Raw genomic sequence first — 24,960 nt, 5'->3', positions numbered from 1 at the left:
GGTTGGGATATAGGATGACACAAGAAGAATGGTAGAGGATGCAGGTAATGTAAATGGCATAAATATCTGATTGATGAGGTCTACAAGCAAAGAGAATAGTGAACTAGTTCTTGAAGAAGAGTTAGTAGATGAAACATATAGACAAAGATTCAAAGAGGGGATGGGAAAAGGCATAAAAAACATGCTGAAATCCCAATCAGGCAAATCAAAAGAATATGGAGGATGCATGACTCAAAAGGAATGTAAAAGGAGGAAAAATGACAGGAGGAGGATAAACTTTATAAAACTTAAAGCAGAAGATGTTTGGCAAGGTACCTGATATGTAGATGCAGTAAGAGCTGACAAGCTTTTGTCAAACATCTGGTGAATAACTGAGAAAAATCAGGAATGAAAGGGTAAAAACCATTTGGTGTTGAAAACACCAAAGGCAAAGGGTTGACCATCTCCTTTGGGAAATGGACACAGAAGAAAACAACCCTAATGGATTGGGAAAGGAAAGATACAACATGTGGAATCAGTCCTGGGCTCAGGCAATTGACTTGACAAAAGTCATCTATAAAGATAGAGAGTGGTGATATCTGAATGAACAATGTCTGACTGAGGATGATGGATTAGAGACCTCAACAGAGGTAAACATAGGGAAGGTTGTACAAGCAAAGTTCAAAGCAGAGAGAGAACCATGGCTGTGTTGGCCAATATGGAACCACAAGTAGGGCTAAACACAGATTGGTTTGTATTAGTAATAGAACTTTGGAGAGGAGTCAAATAGGAGGGTAAGCATAGATGTGGTGACCCCTCCTGTCTTGACTGTATATGGCTATGTCCAGAGATAAAGGATGTGGAATAGGAGGCCAAAAATGGTTTGGTGTTTCAGTGAGTGGTGAAAGTACTGAGAACAAATTCACCAAAAGACCTGTGGATTGAGGGACTACTCTGTTAGAAGAATCTTGTTTGGTAAAGACAAATTATCTGCTATCAGATTAAGGACAACATGAACATGGCAAGCTATGGCCCCCATGTGGTGACTGTGGATCCAGAAAAGGATAGCGAGGGTCTGAAAGCATAGAGACATGTATTTGGTACTCCCTTGCTTGGTTATACAAGTAACCACTCTAGAGTTATTGGAGTATACCATAATCACCCTCTTCCACAGGAAAAGGGAGGAAGTGAGACAAAACTGGACAAACTACCATAACTTTGAGAATGTTGATATTGAAAGAAGACCCCACAACTAATCAGAGACCAGAAACCTCCAGATTATTGAGATAAGCACCCCAACCCTCTGAAGAGGCATCCATGAACAGATCTAAATAGAGACAAGATGGAGAAAGTGGAACCTCCACTTTGGTCTTGTCTCTGTCTAGCCACTAAGCCAGGTCAGCTGAGACTGTGAAAGGAAGGGGAAGAAAACGTGGTCCAAGGGACCTGAGAAGTTCCACAAAAGGGAACACACATGAACTCAACTCCTTGGAATGAGAACTTTCAAGGAAGCCCACATACCCAAAGGAGATAGTCTCAAGCTTTGAGACAATATGAGGTGAGGGCCTTGGGGACTGCTTGTTCCATATCCTGAAGATGAGGAGAGGGCTGGGCTCAGCTGAGGTTAGAATTGAAGAAAACCCCAAAATGAACTAGGTATTGAGTGGAGGTAAGAATGGACTTCTCCACCTTTATCAAGAATCCCCTTCCATACTACTTCTTGTAAGAGTGGACAAGTGTAGTTTCTGGACTGCGAATAGGCAGAAGCAAGGAGGAGCTAGTTGTCCATGTAGTGATGAGCACAAAGACCTGTCATATGAAAATGTTGGGCAAAATATCTTACCATCCAATAAAAAACATATGGAACCAAGATTAATACAAATGGTAGGGCCCTAAACTTGAACACTTGATTTCCAATTAGAAATAGCTATTGATGATGTGGGTACAAATCCCAAAATGTAGAGTACAAGGAGAAAAACTGGATTCTAGTATCAAGAATGTAGGAAATGTAATTGAAGCAAAGCTTAGTTCTTTATACAGGAAAGAAATGAGCAGATCAGAATGGTAGCAATGTAAAAAAAATAAAGTCCTACAAAAATTAGGATTATAAGGCATGCATTAAACAACGATAAAAACAATTATTCAGACAGAACAATGAATTAAGCTTTACTAGTAAGAATTATATCTAAAGTACAATCTGTCTAAGCATGCCCAGTTACCACAGTGTTAATTAATATTAGACTGACTAAACATTGAAATTTACAAAGTACATTATAATACAAATTGTATAAACCAACTAAAATTACCTACAGAACAAAGTAATAATTAATATTTCACTTACAGTAAATTTGTATTAACTTTGATGACAAAGGAAACATCAGTATCTCACTTACTAAAATCCAAGCACTCATAACATGAAATACTTAATTTTTCCATATGTAAAGAAGGATAAAGTTATGCTTATCACTGGTACTGCAACCACATGTAAAGTGTACAAGTCCAAAAACTTACCAGTGGTCCATTGGGAGCCACAGAAAGAAAGGAAGAGGAGGACCAAAGTGAAAAAAGTGGATGCATGGAAATAGAAACAAGAAAAAGAAAACTACCAATATTACCCTCTTCTCAAACATATAGAAATACTGAATACATGGTCAACATGAGTACCTAGTTGTAAAGAAAAGTGTGGAAGGTGAAATCACCTGAAGAGGAGTAGAATGCGACATACTAAAATAACATGGCAATGGAAACAAACAATTTTCTTCTTGATTGTATTCAGCTGCAGCAACACTGTCAGGTTCACAAGGAGAAAGAATGGTTGGCTTTGATATATATGGTTATAAGTTATTTAACACAGTAATAAAGAGTGTCTACATGTATAGGGTGAATTGCATGCAATTGAAGATCAGAATATTAAGGGTAATAGCAAAGGGATTGAATACATTTGGGTTACTGTTGGTGAATATCAGAGGAAATAGCTCTCAGTAGGAGTTTGTTACAGACCACCAAATGAAATCAGTGAGAAACGTCATTGTGAGATTAAGATTTCAGCTGTTAACCCCTCAACTGCAGTTTTTTTCATTAAAAACAACAGTGCGGTAATCAGTTGAGTGTGCTCTGCAGGCTGTTGCTCAAAAGAAATTAAAGCACACCATATGGCGTGTTCTGTAACTGCTTCTGAGTTTAGAATCACACTACATGGCACATTTCACATCTAAGGAGTTAATGAAGTCGCAATTATGGGTGATTTTAATTTCAAACATATAACATGGGAAATGCTAAAATCAAGCCATGGTGAAGAAACCCCTCTTAATTTATTGCTAACTTCTAATATAGAAACAGTTGAGAGGGTGGACACTGGAGAACACCTAGGTACAAGTGATCATTGCTATATCAGGTTTAATGTTTTACTGCATATGGAGATCAGGAATAATGATATTTTAATTCCAAATTTCCAAAAAAAAAAAAATTGAAGGGATGTAACAAGAATTATCAGTTGTGAATTGGGCAGGTGAGTAATTTCGATACACTAAACAAATGGGGAAAACTTTTAATATTCAAAGTAAATATATTCCTGACAGAAAGAAAAGGGTAGCTGCATGTAAAAGAAAACAGGTTGTCTCATAAAGAGTACAAGATAAAATTAACAAAAGACTTAAAAATAAGATATTTAAATTGGCTGCTATTACAGAAGATGAAGGAAGTTGGTAAACCAGAAAATTAAGGCATATAAAAGGATCACAAACATCTAATCTGAACCCATGCTGCATTCAAGATACCATTTGACACACAAAATTCAATGCTTAGGTGTGTTTAATTTCTTAATTTAAGAATGAATTTTAAATAAATAATGTATAATATTAAAATTTTAATCATAATCTAAAATTCTGTACAGAAGTCCACAAACACAATAACATGGGCTCTGACCCATGACCCATCTGGAAAGGGTTAACAGTGTGTAAAAAAAAATGGGGTATCTGTCTGGTTTGAAATGCACATGAAACCTAGTTTTTATAATGTAACCTTATAAAATCTGGCAAGCTTTCTGTGAACATGAAAAAATTTGTTTACACACAAATTATCAGATTTCTATTAAAGATTTAGGAATTTATGAAATCAGTCTCACTAGACTTTGTTTACCCTTTTATTGTCTTCATTCTAACACTAACTATAGTTGAATTTTATATGACAAATGATGAAAATGTAAAAGGAAATGAAAAGTACATTTTCTTCAGAATGTTTGCAGGTTATAACAATTACAATTAATTATAGGTTTATTTGTTTTTTCATATTTTTCTGTTATCTAATAAAAGATAACAAATTAACATTTTCAGGGGGGGGCTACATTTCTTTTGTCCACCCCTCTACACTTTCACTATAGCAAAACTATACCTTTTTATCTCCTCTTTACATAAACAGTTATAATCCCACACTGAACAGGTGGATGGACTGGTGTGAGGAAAAGAAATAAGAATCTTTTTAAAGCATCTGATGGACATTCTCAAAGAGATCTTCAGAGTTGAAAATCATATGTGGGAGACAGCACTATTTCAAGTATACTCTTTGCTCAGTGTGGAAAAAGGTGTTGCAGATATGAGCAGAAACAGGGAGAGATCTATGGTTGGATCATGATCCAAACCACACTATATATGTATCTCAATCCAAAATACATAAATATGAGTGAAAGAAAAAGGATGAGTCTCTAAGATGTAGAGTGGCTAGAGTGTGATGGATCATATATGGCAAGTCAACTACATTTAAAACCCAGGCCACCCAGAACTGACATCCACATGGGGGTAGAATAAAGATCATACCAGTGGTAAGTTAACTGAGAATCCACAACCCAACTGCTGGGAACCAACATCCATAGAGGGAAAGTAGGGAATAGGAAAGAGGATCACACCATCATGTTTCTAAGTTCATGAGACTGGAAAATATTTCACACCTATGAGCAGGACACATGATAGGAACATGGGAAATTGAATGATCTATCCGGGAACTGACATCTGGCATTAAAAAGATGCGTGTAATGTAGACCATCTCACTCTTATGTATAATAACCAAAACTGTCCCTAGTGCAGTGACATCCAAGGAATATCAAGCTTTAAGGGATAGTGGATATGTAATGACTGTAGTAATCTGCAAGTATCCCTACCATGACTTACAGAACAAATGGAGTAACAATAATATAAATGAGCAAGAGAATAGAGGCACCTGTGATATGTTTGAAGACTTATGTTGATTGGTTCAGCTCTAAATCAAAAACACAGCCACTGGAAACTGACATTTATGTGGTGGTAGGGTGAGGGATCCCAATCAAAGGGGTGGACTGCAATTCTGATGGCTCACTCCACTGTTAAATAATGGAGGACATCTCATCACCTACACCAGCAGAACACTACCAACCTACTCTCAACTGAATAGTCTTTTTATTGTGTGTGTGTGTGGGGGGGACTTGGAACTGAAAAGTTGAAAGGACTCCCAAACTCCACTAGAAGAAAAAGTGGGGAGAAAAGTTGGGCAAATGTCCCTTTCTGCTTTACCCATGAAGTCAATGGGTGAGTATGGTCTGGGATAGGCATATTAATGGAGCATATATGCATCATGGATAAACCTACAAGCAATCATGTGGTACACCACATCTCAGCAGTGTGCATTTAATAACCATGGACTTATAACCGTTGAGTCATTATAGCCTTACAGTGCAGCTTTTACCAGTTTAAGTATACCTGGATAGGCACCACAACCACAAAGCTTGTTAGAGAAAAAAAAAAAGAAATTAGAGATACATATATTAAAAGGTAACTTACCCAGTCATAATCTCACCGACAGAAAAATAAAAAAACTAGTGTTATAAGCTGAATGTATTCTAGTTTGAACATATCAACAGTTAAGGCAAGTGGAGTAATTATCTGGGAACTGATAAACAAATATAAAATAATTTCACTTTAGAATAACTCACCAAGTTACCAATATCATTAACTGTATAATAAAAAGTAAACGTTTTGAGAGAAATTAATAAAATAAAACAGAAAAAAATTAATATAAAACTTGGAGAGCACAAACTAAATGTTATAACACAAATCCTACCAAACTAGAAGTGACAGTCTCGTAGAATTGAATAGGGGAAGCTGTGCATTGAGAGAGTATTTTGTATTCTTATTAGTGGAGGGTTGTTGCATGATGATTTACATGCAAGAAACATTGGAGTCAGTCAATTCTACACAGGTGTCAAGACTTTTTAGAAAGTCAAAACATTTTTGCATATAGAGGGCAGCACTTAACAATAAGCTATTTATGTGAGAGGAAGTAATAAACCATGCTGGAACGTTCTAAAACCAGGATGTTACAGAAGGGAATGGCATGTGTTCTTATGTCTCAGTAAAGCATGAGGATCAGAAACTTTAATTTAGAGTAAGTCTTTTCAATATTTATACTATAAGTGTAACTTGTATTAAAACTCAGGTGTTCAAATAGGGATAAAAAGAAGAACTAAACTGGAGTGTAACATGATACAGACAAGTAAAGACAGAGAACTTGTTTAAATATGTAAATAAATTTTGAACTATAAACTAAGTTGTTGTTTTTTTTGGAGATTATTGTCATATGTTGATAATAAAGTTGTCCAATAAAACTTTGAATGTAACTACAAGGCATTCACACTTTGATGTCCATGTGCACATAGGGTTAAAATGTTATTTGTTTGTGTGATAATTACTGGTTAACTGCTAAAACAGATTTAGACACATTTAGAGTATATGTTTACATATGGTTCCAGCAATGAAGTACATTTACAGATACAAGTAGAGTTTAATGAATTAATTTACTGTATTATGTCTTATAATTAAGACACAACAAAAGAAAGAAAAGCACTCCTTCAACTACACAATTCTCTGGTAAATATCAGTTGTTTTTTATGTTTTAAGGAAAAGAAAGCTTTCTGCAGCACGAGGAGAAGAGTTGGTAATCACAGATATCTTCAATAGCTGTGTGTTCCCAGTAAATCAATTAGTACTGTGTTTACTGAATAAAACATTTAAAATTATACCCATAGTACTCTGGGGTGAAATCCTGAAGAAGTCTCTTTGAAACAGAATAGAAAAGCTAAAGAATTAGCATCCATAGCATGTCCTACAATTTGTTTTATTAACAGTAACAACACCACAACACTTCAAAACGTATTCACAAAAAGAGACAAGAGACAAATATTTAACTTACCTTTTATCTTGACCTCAGACAAAATATAATATAAGGGGACTTTTGTATTGGTAAAAAAAGCTGTATGTGAATACAACATGATATTTTATTTGCATATTTTATATGAAACTTTATTACCATACATAATCTGAAAATCAGATAAGAACATTTTTTACCTCATGTAGTCTTCTAATATATATATATATATATATATAATTCATTAAAAAGTAATGCATACAGGTACTGATATTTTTATAACTAGAACATGGCCATAAATATAACTTGATCTTTAAAAATTTAATTAAAAAATTTCATTCATTTTTTTCTTTATTTTGCAATGCATATACAAAAAACTGAATACTGGATAAAAGTGTTTAATGAACAGTTAAAAATCTACTAAACAGTACATGCTTTAAATTACAACCATTCAGTTGTAAGTTCTTAGAAATCTGCACATTTCTGCCCAACTTAGTTGTGATTAAAAAGACAATAATTTAGAAAAAATAATGACAGAAAATCAAAGACAATAATTACCATATATATATATATAAAACAGAACAACAAAATACAGACATAAACTAAGCTGCAGATTTATACACATATTTTCAAATACACATAAACTATATTTATATGCAGCCTAAACCGTATATACCACATTACAAAGGATAAGTAGAGTCTATTACATGGACTGTACTGTATTGCAAAAGGTAAAATATTAACAAAGATGAATAAAAATGTGTAACTTCTGCAGTTTCAGACACACATATTTATATATAGGCAAAAAATATTTGAAGCTCAACAGCATGAAAAAAATATCAAACAAATGATATTTTCTTACATGCAATAGCATTCACAAGTTGAAATATTAAAATGTTCTATCATGATTGCAGAAAAAAATAGTATTATTTAAAAATATATTCATGGTCCATTGTTTGATTTAACAGATCTCTGCTTGGATTCTTTTTTTGGAGTTCAGTAATATGACAGATAATGCAAGTCTTCATGGAATTAACAGGCATGATTAGTTGAGCAGAACATGTAACAATGCTACTGCATGGTATATTCTGTTATATAATGATATACAGGTAACAAACTTCAGATCATTCTGGTGTCTTAAAGAGTCCTCACATATTGGAAAATCACATTCAATTACTTCTAGCTGCTAAACTAGTAGTTCAGTGTATTATATTCTATTTACAGCTTTCCTCTAAAAACACATGGTAGTTGAAAGTTTTACACCCTCAGAAATATTTCTTTGTTATAAAAAGAATTTTTTCCTTTCTGGTCCTGAGAAACCTTTAAAAAGTCCTTTAAAAACAAGAAAGAAAAAAAACAACAACACACACTGAAAGTTTTTTGACCAGGTATCATTTTGAAAAGGAAGAGAATGTTCCAATTTGTATGATCCAAAAATAACTCATCTTAAATATCATTTTTACAGATTGGTTATTCTTTTTGGTAAACACAATGTGTACCTCTTAATGTGCAAAAAGCACCCGTTAGGTTCTATGTAAGCCTCTTTATCAAGCAAAATACATCACTCTGTTTGTGTCTGCATGGACAGTTACAGCTCGAGCCATGGCTACTGGTGTGCGATCATCTCCATTAGCTGATTGGTGGCTACCATCTCCACTAAACATAAAAAGATACAATAAAACTTTCAGAATTGTAATGAAAGATATTATATCTTAGAAATTAAACTGTTCCCTTTTTCATACTTTCAGATTTCAGTCATAAAAAGAAAACAAGATAAAATTAGTAATGAATCAATAGTAAACCTATATAATTTTATAATAAACATCAATTCAAAATAAAGTGTATATATATATGCAAAGAGGGAAGCCAAAACCAAAAGAAAGCCTCTTCAGGGATAAACCATTTATTACTCCAAAGCATGGTACTAAGTTTAGCGCCTGGAACAACTCTTTGGACAACTGCAAAAGGAGTCAAACGTAAAAGAAATTGATAATATGATAAAGTTATTGCAATAGTCTCTCAGCATAAATATACTGAAAATAAACTAGTTTTGTCTTCAGGCCTAAATGATATATTTTTACATGGAATGGCTTTGTTCTGCTTTAGGGGAGTAAATCAAGTTTGTTAACATGGAAACCTATAGAATGCTTCCATAAATTGCTAATAGTTGTCTTTTATGTTTTATACTATACTAATTATAATCAATAGAAGGCCAAATTTCGATATATCAAATGATATGTTATAGTGTTTTCTGTACAAAGAATTGTCTATTTTACCTTCAGTTTGAAATATTTTCTCAGTGTTCAGAGTGACGAGCGAGAAGAATTTTCAAAAGTTCTTAATTGCACAGTGAAACAAGCTTTTTCTAGCAGATAAATTATGATATAAGACATTATCTGCTCTGCGTGAGTGTGCTTGTAATTCTTTGTTTTTAGAAGCATTTTTTAATTAAATAAAATTTATTTAGTATGGCAGTAGCATTAGTATGATAAGGTGGACTTAAAAACAAATACAAGGATCCAAGTAATTACTATATGCTTTGTGTTTTAGGTACTCTTTACTTGTTATTATAAAAGTAAGAAAAATGTAAAAAATTATATTCATTAGGTGAGTTAAGATAATGAAACAGAAAATTCTTCTAAAGGTATGCCCACAAACAGGTCATGAATTGCATAATTCAACATGTAAAGGTATGCAATATGTTCACCAAGTGAATTAAAACTTATGCGGTGTGATAATTAATTAGATGCACCTTAAAAGGCAACAAAATAATAATAAAATATAGAGATATATATATTGTTACAAGCTTTAAGCAATTTTATGATAACAATTGTAATTTCATGTTATAAGTTGCAGTCATATTGGAAAGATAAAGGGTATTTTGTATTTATTATGGTGGTTGGGAGTTTCAATACAATTTGACCAACTCCTTATACAGTTATGATAGAGATAATAACATATTAGATACATAGTTGTACTGAAAACAAAAATAAAAAATGCTTGCTATTTTTTAGGAGGTTTTAAAAATGAAATTTGGCAATTTTAAGATAAATAAAACTATTTTTAATCTTAACATGAAAATCACTTTGCACTCAAAGCAGCTAACATTATGACTCCATACATTTACCACAGACAGTCCTTTCAATAAAAATATTAAAAAATCTAATTTCACACACATAAAAGATACTTATAATGTTTAATGAAAGCTTGCCACATTTCTTGAAGATATATTTAGTACTTTCAGAGTATAGTCTGTTTACCTTCATTGTTTCCTGGTGGTTACGATAGGGCTAATCTAATCTAGCCCAAATTTTGTACGAAGCCTTGAAAATATCTTAGAATTTTCCTGGTAAACTAATGCTTTTACTGAATTTTGAAAAATTCAAATTTTTTTGTAACAATTTTAAGGCATTCTAAAAAAAAAGTGATTTAGATACATTTCGTGATGTTAGAAAAATACACATGTTCAAGAAGTCTTGATAGAGATGAAATAAGATCCCTATAACCCAAATGTTTTCAAAAGGTAGACCTTTTGTGCCCAGATATATTTCAAGTGTTGTTTTTTTTGTAGTTACGAGATCTTTCAACTTGAGAAATCCTATATAAAGATAGGGTAGAAAAAATAACAGATAAAATATAAAGTTTTACTGAAAAGAAATTTGATATTTTTGATTCAAAACAAATGCTCAATATAGTCATGAACAAATCTTTAATTTATTAATAATACTTCTCTAAACATATGTTTTTGTATATGAAAGACATAATTTTAATGAAAAGACTGCAAAGTTTTGTGAAAAGATACACACTGTAATGAAAGTTAGAAGTATTAAATCTTTAAAGGTTTCAAATGAGTACAAAGTGGTCATTTAGTCAGTCAAATTGACCGAGCCTGTGTTGAGAGAGGTAAATCTTTAAGAAACAGCAACATGTTTCAGGTAGTTTACTTCAGAATAAATGCCCTTTTTGTTATAACAAACAATTTAACATGTGTAAATTTAGTTTTTTATATGCCAATTGTTTGAATAAGGATGTCTTGATGTTTGAATGAGAATGTCTAGACTTATTGTTAGAGAATAAATATACACTTTCTGGTTTCCAATACACTTCTGTGTATAACTTGCCATTTGAGAATTCTGAAATCAAATCAGAATATGATGCTCGAAAAACCTTGCAGGAAAATAAAGACTATTAAAACTGAAGCTAAAAAAGGTGGAAAAATTGTAATTTCAAACAAATTCCAGCTCAATGATGATGTGAATACTGTTATCCCTCAGTTCATATTACAAACTGAAATTTCATCCAACTAAACAAATTTCCACAAAACTCAAAGCTGAAGTCAAGAAAACTGAAACTTGTCTCTTTTGATATTATTATTCCTCTAAGTTTGTGCTGTTCCCAAACTGCAAAAAGAAGGGTTAACTTTTCAGTCTGATTGTTACTTGCAACAATAGCCAAACCTCTCCTTCGGATAATTATACGGTTAGCAAACTGACAATGATATCAGATATAAAAATATATACTGTAAAAAGTTTGTTATCAAGCTAACAAGGGTAAACAGAAAAAGTATGGTGTAAGGGTCTTTTGACATAAACACCTTAGATGGAATTTTTATCCTGCCTCTTGTATGAAGTGGACTTGCACACTTAGACTTCATGTTAGCAACTCATATTTTCAGTTTAATATGAATTTTTTCAACAAAATCGTGGCCTAAAATAAGTAATCCATTATACCCTCTTTTTTGTAACACCTAAGTTCTTCAAAGGATTGGCTGAAAAGCTTGATATCTATGTATGATATGTTGATAGCTTGTTCACCTTATTTCAAACTCAATTTATTGAGATGAACAATTTACTTGTGTACTAAAATGATGAGATGGCAAGTTACACAAGAAAATCTCTTTAAAACCAGTAAATACGAACCTATTCCCCCTGCAATAACTACAGACAACCTTATTTCCAGAAGATCAGTGAAACTCATATTTGTTGAATATTTGTTCTAATAAAAAGGGTATTGCTAATGAATTATAAAGCCTCATAAAAGTTTGCTTTAAAGGGATCTAAACTGAACTTAATTATTAAGAAAACTAAAAAGACATTATGAAAGTGAACCAAAAACCCTGCCCAGAGGTAAACCAAAAACCCTGCCCAGAGGTAAACCAAAAACCCTGCCCAGAGGTAAACCAAAAACCCTGCCCAGAGGTAAACCAAAAACCCTGCCCAGAGGTAAACCAAAAACCCTGCCCAGAGGTAAACCAAAAACCCTGCCCAGAGGTAAACCAAAAACCCTGCCCAGAGGTAAACCAAAAACCCTGCCCAGAGGTAAACCAAAAACCCTGCCCAGAGGTAAACCAAAAACCCTGCCCAGAGGTAAACCAAAAACCCTGCCCAGAGGTAAACCAAAAACCCTGCCCAGAGGTAAACCAAAAACCCTGCCCAGAGGTAAACTGGCACATCTTCTCTTTTGATACCCAACTATATTTTGGTATCAAACAAAACAGGTGGTATTTAAAACATAATAAAAATTAAACCAGCTTTTCAACTAGTATAAAAACTTTCAAATACAATTAAGAAAGGGAAGATTAAGACAGAAATCCACTAACAAAAATTGTATTTATTACCTTCACTGTTCTTGCACTTATCTTACTCAAACATAATTACATATTCAATTAGAAGAAAAAACACAGAGATTACTATAATTTAAAGGAAGTTAAAAATTAGGCTTAGCATTACATTCACACAACCAACAGCAAAATTAATTTTGATCAAAAATCCTTTTTATCAATGCAACATCACAGAATCATTAGAAGTACTCAAAAATAAAATATGGATCTCAATAATGATTGAGGGGTTGAACTCAACCCTATTTGGATCTCAGTTTTTATAACTAGTTAGTGTATATTGGCTCTTCCAGATTGATTCAAACCTGATTGTAGAAGACATAGTGACCTGAGAAGTGTTACTCTATCCCTGAAGATTGACAAGCTTGGCCTGTTGAAATTACTCAGGTTGTTTACAATGTCCTAATTCTTTAATCTTTTGTGTATTATTATTATGCTGATGTTTTCTTGTGTTTTATTAATTATACAAAGCAGTCTTCCTCTTCAGATACCTTGGAAATCTGATATGAAGTGTCAGATAAGCAAGTTAAAAATCAATATGTTTTCTGATACATTCTTCCAGCATCCCTTCATTCCCAAACAGATTACACCAATAATACAGTATGTGTATAAGTAGAGTTAATTAATATATTTAGGTGTGATTTAAGACTAAAGCCAATTTTTTTCAAATACTTAACTATTTTATTTAACTAAAACTCTAGGTGAAAAGTGAAATTTTTTAAAAACGAAACAAAAATTAAAAACAAGTTTAGGTTAACTTCTTCGCTTAACCTCTGAAAATAAAACATGATTAATATTGTAAATTACAGCACAACACTAAGAAAATGTTACTTAAATACAATAAAAATTAAATAACTCTGGTAAATTCTCTCTCTTATCTAATCAGCTTAAAAATTTTTGAATGATATAAAAAATTGGCAATAATGTAACTATTAAAGATAAAAAAGGAAAACTGACAGTTGTAAATATTTCATATAAAATTAATAATTAAGGCAGAGTTTGGCCAATTAGTTTGCAATAAGCAATAAAAATAAGTAACTTTTAAAATGCAGTTCCCACTATGTTTTTAACCTAATGCAAATAGATAAATAAAAAATAGGATATACACTCATTGTACCTTATAATAATTCTATTAGTTAACACTACAAGACTGAGCCAAACTTTCAGAAAATGCCATTAAGTAAAACGAGAAATTCAATTTTGAGGAAGAAACAGCATCAACCTCTACAAATAATGCTGTAAACTGGATTGACTTTGGTAAGGAGTAGTTAACAGGACAATAAAATCAACTATCGTGAGGTTTACTATGTTCATTTACAAACTTGTGAAAAAAATTTAAAATAATTAAAGTATTCTAAACATTCACATCTGTGCAACTGGGTAAATTTTCTGTAAACAAACTGTATCAAGTTCATTTCTCATTACATTAAAGTGACTAATATTTGATATCACTCCAGCAACACTTTACTACCCTTTCCAACAGGCAAATATTTCTGTTACATCAAGGACATTAAAACAGGCAATGGTATTTCAAGTGGAACCTAACAAAAGTCTGGTGAAGAGAAAGGTACTGACCTCTTTACTTTCAAAGATCTTTTTTAAAGATTAACGTGTCATAATGGTATGGCAATTTAAAATTTATCATGGTTTCAGCAAAACTTCTCAGTAACTAAACCTATCAAACCACATTAAACAAATTTTAAGTAAACAGAAAATCTCCAAGATACCAGTTCTAATCTGTTTTTTTTTTTTTTTATAAATGTCATTAAAAAAATATATGAGGCATCTAGTATATAATTTTATTATCAACATATTATTTTATGGGTACAGATTAAAAATAATAGGGTACCCTAAAATACCAAAATCTGCACACTAGACTTATTTGACGTAAATAAGATTCAAATGCTTGTCCTTATTTCACTAAAAATATACCTGTCATGCTCTTTTTCTACCAAATGGTATCGAGCCCTGAAAGCTACCAGATGGGCATAATATGCTGGAGCAGGGATGGATACAGAACGTGTGCAACGAACATAGGTGTGACACAGTTGATATGTGAGGCACTGTAACTCATCAGCTGTAAACTGGTTATCGTCCCAAAGAACGTGATAATGGGAAGGTCGACTTGTACCCTGGAATATAAACAAGAATATTAATAATATTTTAACAACTATTACTATGATTATTAAGAAAAATGATTCTGGTAAAATTCAGAAAAACAACTTGAGAACAGAGAGGTAAATTCATAAGATAAGATTATTACAGTATTAAAATGTCAGATTATATCAGTATGGAAAAATAATAATCATTAAGGTAACAAATGCAATCACTTGCTGCATAAAATATAATAATAACAAATTTGTATCCCAAAAAATAAAAACAGAGTTACTCAGTGTTTTAATGATCAAATTGCTTGTGATAAAGTGTCAAATAAATTCAAAGTCCTTAGTCAAAGATGAACATACAAGCTGCATTTCAGACATTTAATGTTTATTATAACCAGCAAATTACCAAGTAAATGTATTTCGCAACAAAAAATATAACTCCTAAAGATACAACTGATAGATTAGATTATCTGTATTTCATATAATATCTCTACATCACAAAATATATTATTATATTTTTCATTTTTTAAGTCATCATTTAAAAGATACAAGTTTAATTCTATAAAGCGCTATATTTCTAATAAAATTATTTTATTACTAGATGCATTTATTTTAAACATGCAAAAAGGTAAGATAGCAGGAACTGTGTTCCAGGCAAGTGGTTCCACTACATTACTGGATTTACTATTAATTTGTAGTGTTATGTCTTTTTACTGAAGTGCATCACACTACTTTACATTCCAAAAAATTGGTTTCCTACAATTTAACAAAGCAATTTAAATATACATCTGAAACACACAACAAAATACAAATGTAGTCATAGTGGAAGCATTGCAATAAATTCCCAAAGAATCACTGGAGGGACAAACATTGTCAGTAACTTTTGTTTTCTTCAAATGTAATATTTATTTAATCATGGAAGAGTTTTCCAGATGAAAGTTTTTTAAATACCATTAATTTTGTGAATATGAATGCAAAAATAAAAAGACAAAGGTCTATAATACAGAAACTTAGTTACAAGTGAGTAACAAAACAATATTTACAATGGAAGTCATTTCATTTCTACTTGAAATACTGCCATAAATATATTTGCTGGCCTACTGGTGAATTTTATGAATTTTACTCAATTTAAAGTACTTTTTCCTTATGTGCATCAATTTTTAATAAAATGCCATTTTTAAACAACTTCAGCCTTCAATCTATCGTTTATAATTATGTGATGTGATATTCAAAGACAGTGATACTTTGTCTTTAAAAAAATATTTTTGCTAAAGTATCCAAACATTATTCTGCCATATTTTAATATGCATAAACCTTTCTTGTTCATAATGTAAATACACAACATGCATGAACTAAATACTGAACAAATCTACACTAATCTTATCCACACCAATGATATCACAACTTGCTCAGAAGAACCAATTGTATTATTACATTATCCAATAAAACTAATACTTTTTTTTAGTTAAGAAACAAATACTGATATGCCATATTGTTGAGTGGTTGGTTCACAAGAGTTATCCTGAGATAACATAAGTTAAATGTATTTCAGTCACCTTTATACAGTCAATGGTTTATAGATATTATGAACCAATAAATTTTGCACTCATACCTGAATTCCAGCATGACTGCAGAGATAGAAGTCAAATTCAGTTGGGTGTGTGATTCCAACATCTACTGTGGTACCAGCTGGAATGTTACCACTTTTCCCTATTTGCTCTCTTTTGTCACTGCAGAAGAGACGCGTATGATGACGCTTCTGAACAACAATGAAGGTAATGCCAGGCTTGTAGTCTGCTTCAAGCTTCATGCATGCTTCTCTAACTGCCATCAATTCATGGGCTAAAACCTGCAGAAGATATTAAAACTTTTGAATAGTTATTATTTTCATCAATTATTATTCATTAAATAGATATAAAACCAGTACAAGATAGCTTGTTACTGTTTTTGTTGGAAATAGAAATAAGAGAGCACATTCATGAACTGTTATTAATTGTAGGAGCAGAGCCAATCAGTATTTTCTTTATTCATCTTAAGAACTGAAAATTTTTAAGACCTGCGTGTACCATTTTTTCAAAATACTGTTGCAATGATTTAAGCAATTGGGCATTACAGGCTACAGGAATTATTTTCTCCAATTCGTGTACCATTTTTTAAAAATATTGTTGCAATGATTTGAGGAATTGGGCAATACAGGCTACAGGAATTATTTTCTCCAATTCGTGTACCATTTTTTAAACATATTGTTGCAATGATTTAAGTAATTTTTTTAGATAATATTTTTTTTAAAGTATATGAAATGACTACCTCAGCAAAAGTATCCTAAATTACTATCAACTTATCCATAAAAGTTTCAATCCTTTCACTTTTATCACAATTCCTTAGTGAGCATTTTCCTAATAAGTCAGCATCATAACTGAAATTACTTTTCAACTTAATACATAACCACTATTAAGAGGGCTTAAATTATTTAATACATGGTAATTATAAACTTCATAAACTCCAAGTTTAAAATTAATATATTTTTAAAACTACATGCCCTAAGTGGACTAATTACACCATAGGTTCAATGAAAATCAAATTTTATTTAGGAAGTTTCAAGAGCGTGCAAAACTTCAAAACAAACAAACGTGTTCAATATTTTTTTATGTCAAGCCAACTCCTAAATGAAGTGTTCATTGTTCCACACAATATCCTGTTCACTGACATACATTTTATTAAATCCTCAATTATTTATTGTTGAGATAAGGAAAAATATGAGAAATAAAACTACTGTTGGTTTACAAGAAAAGAAATTTAGTTACACAGCATGACACTGTTTTGAGACATCTTGTACAAATCATTTTATAAATAAAATCTGATAATTCTCAATATGCTTCTCGTAAAGTTTACTTCCTTGAACAAGCAGATGTTAGGATATAATAAGTTTTTATGACAATGCAGAATACTGTATGTATACACAAGTGTACATGGATAAATGCTCTTGCATGTATTAAAATTACACTGTATAAAATTAGCATAAATGATGTCAGAAAACAAAGGTTTAAGAAATCAATTTAACACAAAAATTTTACCATATTACCCAAGTGTTTTTGAAAGGAAGACCTTTCTTCTTCTGGTAGAAACTGGGAATGACTGTGTAAACAAAGTGAGATAAAGTGAAGTCTGAATGACATCATTTAAGCCTCCATGAAATATAGTAGCGTTTGGATAACTTTCAATATACTGTTATAAGTGTTTCTCATTTTCAATGCAATGCTACCATAAACAAGAATGATAGGTATACAGAAGTTAGAGATACACTGTTTTAAAAAGGAAAATGGTCACGGGAAACTACACTAAGTGTTGATTAAACAGATACAGTCATGTGAAAAAGTTAGGACACCCTATGAAAGCCTGTGTATTTTTGTAACATTTTTGGATATATAGATATTTAATCTCAATTTCAACAATACTGAGAGATTATAGAAATATAACTAAACAATTAAAACTGAAGAAAAGACTAAGATCTTCTGTAAATGTCATGCTACAAAAATGCATATTCTAACTGAAGAAAAAATTAGGACATCCTACCCCCTAATAGCTAGTGTCACACCCTTTGGCTGAAATAACTGCAGTGAGATGCTTCTTGTAGCCATCTACCAGTCTCTGACATCATTCTGAAGAACATTTGCCCCACTCCTCAATGCAGAATTCTTTCAGCTTTGAGATGTTTCAGGGGTTTCTTGCATGTACAGCCCATTTCAAGTCACCCCACAGCATCTCAATCAGATTAAGATCTGGGCTTTGACTCAGCCATTCCAGGACACTCCATTTCTTAGTTTTCAGCCAGTCTTTGGTGGATTTACTGGTATGTTTTGGGTCATTGTCATGTTGCAGGGTCCAGTTCTGCTTCAGCTTTAATTTTCATACAGATGGTTTCACATGATCCTCAAGCACCCTCTGATACACAGTAGAATTCATGGTGGATTCTATGATTGTGAGCTGTCCAGATCCTGCTGCAGAAAAGCAGCCCCAAACCATGACACTTCCACCTCCATGCTGTATTTGGTTTATGCCAAATATGTCCTCTGTTCTGGTGTCCAAATAATTCAATTTTGGACTCATCTGTCCAAAGAACATTATTCCAGAAGTCCTGGTCTTTGTCTACATTCTCTCTGGCAAACTTCAGTCTGGCCTTGATGTTTCTCTTAGAGATCAAAGCTTTCCTCCTTGCACACCTCCCATCCAAGTTAAACTTGTGCAATCACTATTGTCCGGACAGTGGAATGGCTGATTTCAAATATTTTGGGATCTTTTAAATTCCTTACCAGACTCATAAGCTGCTACAATTTTATTTCTGAAGGCCTCAGACAGCTCTTTTGCTATCACCATGGTGCTCACTCTCACTTCAACAGTCAGGAGCACACCAAACTAAATTTCTGAGGTTTAAATAGGGCAAGCCTCATTAAAAATGCTGAGTAATAATCTTCTAATCATGTGCACCTGATGCAATACACCTGTGTGTGAGTTGAGCCATTTTAAGTGGGAATAAATGTGTGGGCATCCTAACTTTTTAGAATATGCATTTTTGTAGAATTACATTTACTGAAGATCTTGAAAAGTCTTTTCTTCAGTTTTAATTATTTAGTTATATTCCTATAATCTCTCAATATTGTTAAAATTGAGATTAAATATCTATATATCCAAAAATGTTGCAAAAATACACAGGCTTTCATTGAGTGTCCTAATTTTCTCACATGACTGCATAATTAAAATAGCATGGAAATTATCATAAACAAATAATATTATTAAAAAGATTAAGGTTAAAAATTGAAAATCCATCTTACACGGACAAAACAGTTTTCTGACAGAGAACAAATAATTGGAAATCACTGACTGAGGATCTAGAATTGTTCCAAAAGGTTAAACAGTATTTAAAGTTGTAATCCAATAGCCTTCTCATCTCTCTCTCTCTTTTAGCTACAGTTTTTAAACGTTTATATAACCAATGAAAGTTACACAGATAATAAAATAACTGGGTTGGTTCAAGTTAACTCGGCAACAGAGAAGACTTTTTTGGTGATTAATTGAATGTTTAGGGTTGTAGAAATTCTCTTTAAGTTCTTTTGGTCTGTTCCACATACTTATTATTGCATTTCTGTATGCTATGTTAGATAAATGGTATGTTGTGTTGTGCAAGCAATGTATTTAGAAATCTTAAAGTGTTTGTGGTCATATCTGTCAGAAGGGGAGTTGAAGGTTTCTATAAACTTGCAGGTTAGACAACAACCTTTATTATATGGATGACAACTATACTAGATAGGGTGTAATTCACTTTTGCATGGACAAGGATATTTTTAAGATTTTAGTTCTTCCAGTTAAAGTGAAACCATACCAGATGCTTTATGCAATGAGACTTCTAATCAACCAAGAAGTTGAGGCAATGTTAGAAGCTAGAACTATTCAGCCTTCAAGGTTAGCCTACTGTTCACCAATGGTAACTGAAAAAGAGAGGTGGCTCAAACTGCTTCTAAATATCTTTACAGAAGCTGAACCTCATTATGAACTTTGACACCAAACCTATGGGTAACCCAGAGGCTATTATGAAGAAATTTGATAGGACCAAAATCTTTTCAAAAATTGACACAATATAGGTTACTGGCAGATTCCAATTGAGGCTGAATCCAGTGAGAAGACAACCTCTATAACACAAGGTGGATGCTACCCATTCAAATGGATCCTATATGATTTGTTAACTAAGCAGTGTTATTCAACCACATAATGAAGATGATATTGCACAAGATCACTAACACTGAGCATTATGTGAAAGACATTCTGATGCACACAGTTAGATAGGAAGACTACCTAAAAAAACCAAGAGAGTTGTTTGGGTCAGTGAGGGCAGTAGGTTTGATCTTTAGGCAGTCTTAGTGCTACATTTGCTGTTCTTTGCTGAACTTTGTTGGATCCAAAGTGGCCAACCGACAATTTACCATGTAAGAAGAGAAGGTGACTCAGATGCAAAACGCACCAGGTTTGATAACTAAATGGCAAATCAGTTCCTTTTTTAGGGTTAGTGGGGTACTACAGGAAGTTGCTTCTCCACTGACTGACTTGACCAAGAAACACATACTCAATAAAATGAAGTGGGAGAAGCCACAGAAGATGGCACTCCAGATGTTAAAGGATGTTAGGAAATTTGTAAGTCCTTAATGATGAAGCATGGCATTCTAAGGTCAATGTTTCGATGAAACATGGCATTCTAAGGTCAATGTTTCAGAAACTGAAATTGGAGCAATGCTCTTACAATGAGATAAAGAAAGACTGTTTCCAGTAATGGAAGATTAAAAAAACTGTTTAGTAGTGAGAAAAATTAGTCTGTGATGGAATGAGTGTGTGTGGCCATCATACTTGCCATGTAGAAGTTGCAAAGATATCTCTATGGGAAGGAGTTCATCAACCCCTTGCATACATCCAGAGGTGTTAAACTGACAGTGTAGGGTTCATGAGGTGGCCGTTATACTTTTGGGGGACTGCAAATGCTGGTACAGAGTGTTTGAGTGTACTTTGTGCATGAATTGTGAACAATCTTTGTACATAAAATAAAAAATATTGTAAATATTTTTCTCGAAGAGGAGCTTAATTTAAGATATACACAACCAATTACTTTGAGAATAACATGAAAATACTGTTTAGTTTATACAGTGAGAAGACTGAAATAAGTTATGTGAAAACAAGACAAAGTTAGTGAGAGATATAATCAAATCGATCTACACTGTGTTGTTAAAGTTTAGCTGTAAAGAGTATATAACAGCTTTTTTCTGAAAGGAAATTATTGTAGTATTATTGTAACAACAGAGTAGAGAAGAATAATTTGTCTTTTCAACTGTGTTCTCACATGATTGAACAAACCTGTGTGGACTTCTGATGAAAAGAGAACTGTTAAAAGTTCTTGATACCATTATGGTAATTAACAGTGTAACATAGCAGTAGAGAAAAATTATTGTCAATTGTGTTCTAAAAGAAACTGAACCAGCCTATGCAGGCTTTCACAAAAAAAGATAGGATTATTTAAACAACTGTGGTAATTAATTGTATAATGAACATTTATATATATATATATTTGACTTGTTGTAATATTATTTTAAAATAAATGAACTGTGCACTTATATTTATTGTTGAAATTCCTTCAACTTTGTTTTTTATTTAGTGATTTAATATGCAATGATCATTTTAGTTTTAATAACGTGTTAAAAGTTGATTATTTTAGAAGCGATAGTTATGATTAGTTTAATTACATAACTTTGCTGCTAGAGGGCTAGCTATTGTTGCTGCTAGAGGGCTAGCTATTTATATATATTTTTTCTGTTAGATATTATAAATACATTTAGATATAGCAAGTTAAAGAGGTTAGAAAAAGTTAAGAATATGCAATTGTGAGGTTAGCCATAATGGTTGATACTTATATTAAATTTACAGTGGTACTGTAACAACAGACACAAACAGACACACATTATATATTCTAGTTATGATGACCTTTGAACTCACTTGATGCTTGCCATAGGTTGCTAAAGCCTTTTCAAGTTTTGTACATGGAAGATGTAAAACAAAATAATTTTTTTTAGGTTTTATATATACAACTGAAATAGCCAAAAAATCCTAAATAACTACAGTGATACCATAGAGTTGCATTATAATTTGTAAAGATTAGTAACCAAGCTGTATTTTGTCTGAAAAATTCTGAAATTTCATGTGGACTAAAGATACAACATATATCCTTGAAATATTGGCTCAGAAGAACAAGATGGCTTCTTAGCCATTTAAAATGGCTGAGAAAGAGACTATGGAGACATTTTGAGCTTCTGATTGGTTATTCACATCTCATATATTGAAGTAAGTGTATATAAGGGACCATTTCCAAAAATGGAATGAGGTGAACAGGACCAGTGTGTTTAATTCAGTACATAAAACATATCTCAAAAATAGAAAAATACAAAGTTATTATTTTATATTTTAGCTTTTAAATATCAGTCACTTGAGTTCCTAATTTGAACCAATGATCCATTCAACATACCACATGACATACAAAAATGAATAGCTAAGTGTTCTTTTAATATTTACTTTTAAATGAAGAAATTAAATAACATAATACTAAAATATAATCTTCAATTTAATACAAAAGTTACTGACATAAATTCATAAAATAGTACTTCAATAAAATTTTGAATGCAAGTCAACAAACGAGATGGCATGGCCTGTGACCCATTGTGATAGAATTAACCTAACAGATACTTGCTGTCTCAATGACATTCTTTTTGAAAGAAAAAAAAACATTTTTCAACATTGTATGTAGACTAATAAAAGCATACCAATACCAAACATAGATTTTCAGTGAAAGAAATGAACCAAAAATAACATCACATGAACTGATGTGCCTTCATAAAGCTGTCAACATGACCAGTCCAGACAAAGACAGATACAAAACAATCATACAACAGCAGAAATGAGACTATTACTGAAATATATAGAAAAGCAGAGACTGAAATGGTCAGCCATTTTTTTGCAAACAGGTCAAGAGTAACTACCAGCAACAAAACAATTTATAACTAAGAGGAAAGTCAAGGAAACAATGACTGATTATGTTCATCAACAAAACAGCTAAAAATGAGAGACTATGAACCAGATAAAACAATACACTTCGACCTGAAAGGACATTTGTATCTACCACAATGTTGAAAGGCATAATTGGTTGACAAAAGAAGTGCAGATAGTTCTCAAGTAGCTTTGCACAAAATTCAAAGCAAACAAAAAGAAGAACGTGTTTAGTATTTGGCAAAATTATTTCTCAACACAATAAATGAACATAGAGGAATGATTTATTTAGAGACTCTGGGGAATTTTTATGCATTCAATGGTAAGTAGTGAATCATTTGTATAATTTAAATTTCAAAGAATAAAGTTTGAAGTTTTATAAACAGAAGAGGTACCTTTATCAATGAAGACTGTATTTATACCATGCATGTTATTAAAAGTATATTAGGCATAAACACACATAGCATACTGTTAAGGTGTTGCTGTACAAAATATCAAAGCCTGGTTTGAAGGAATAATAAACTCCATTTTGAAATACAGAGTGAACCCAAAATGTGTATCTTTGCTTATTAATACTCACAAACAGTTTGAAAACACTAAAGTGGTATTCTTAATGCTTAAATATTTTGTAGTGTTAAAATGGTTCTCATTTAGCAAAAGAGAAAATACTGTGCAAATAGTACAACTAATGTATTTTGACAGGTCACCAATAATAACAATTTACACAATATGTTATTGTAAAATGATAGAACAATTAATTTAGCTTATCAGACAAAAAAGAAACCATTCAACTACTTTCAGTTTACGAGGTACTCAATTATTATATAGTTTCAAAATACAGCTACCAGTGGGATAGTATATTTATTTTGGCACAATGTTTTGTCTCTTCCAGCAATAATCTTTCAAAAGAACTTTAAAGGTTAAACAACTTTGTTTTACACAAAAACCAACAATAATAATAACAATGTAACAACCCTATGATTAAATATGGCTTACCTGATGAAACTGACCCTCTGACACACCATCTCTGTAAAATATTATTCTATTTGGCTTAAAATGAGTAGATTTATAAAACTGGATCAAGAGTTCTTTCACCATGTTTGATAGGTCCTTGATTATCTCTTGTCGATGTTGCTGTACTCTTACCGTTGCTGCATACCTACTTGGGTGTGCATCCATACTTCCTACTACCTAGTTAAAAATACAAGAAATACTGATCTCCTCTTAAATATATTTACAGAAAATGTTTTTACAGTTTATCACCTTTTCCACCTGTTTATCACCTGTGTTTGCTACTTTATAAAATAGTAAATTTTCTAAATTACAATATATAACTTACCCAGAAATAAGTGTAACAAGGACTTGTGCAATTTGTTTTTTCATTGATGTTTATAACGTTTCTTTGCAATAAACATAATACACAGATTCAATAAGCTAATGAGATTAATAAAATACAGAATAACTACTTTTTTTTTAGAACAATATTTAGGAAATTTATCACAGCATTGAAATAAT

The 24,960-nt window shown here is 32.1% G+C and overlaps 1 protein-coding gene across 1 annotated transcript in view; it reads right to left on the bottom strand.

Annotated features, from left to right (window-relative positions):
• Nucleotides 1-7,234: 7,234 nt before the first annotated feature.
• The window catches only part of LOC143250847 (protein argonaute-2-like), a 137,648-nt gene continuing 119,922 nt past the window's right edge, over nt 7,235-24,960 (bottom strand). Inside the window, exons 17-20 of the mRNA XM_076501938.1 lie at nt 24,442-24,636; nt 16,484-16,720; nt 14,699-14,898; nt 7,235-8,805 (exon numbers count right to left, since the gene is read on the bottom strand). Coding sequence (XP_076358053.1) covers nt 8,697-8,805; nt 14,699-14,898; nt 16,484-16,720; nt 24,442-24,636 — 741 coding nt within the window. The 3' untranslated portion in view covers nt 7,235-8,696. The remainder of the gene's footprint in view (nt 8,806-14,698; nt 14,899-16,483; nt 16,721-24,441; nt 24,637-24,960) is intronic.

Source organism: Tachypleus tridentatus, chromosome 5 (genome assembly GCF_004210375.1).
Source record: "Tachypleus tridentatus isolate NWPU-2018 chromosome 5, ASM421037v1, whole genome shotgun sequence".
NCBI classification, from domain to species: domain Eukaryota; kingdom Metazoa; phylum Arthropoda; class Merostomata; order Xiphosura; family Limulidae; genus Tachypleus; species Tachypleus tridentatus.
Note: the sequence above shows the minus strand (reverse complement) of the source record. Positions and strands in the feature narration are given on the sequence as shown.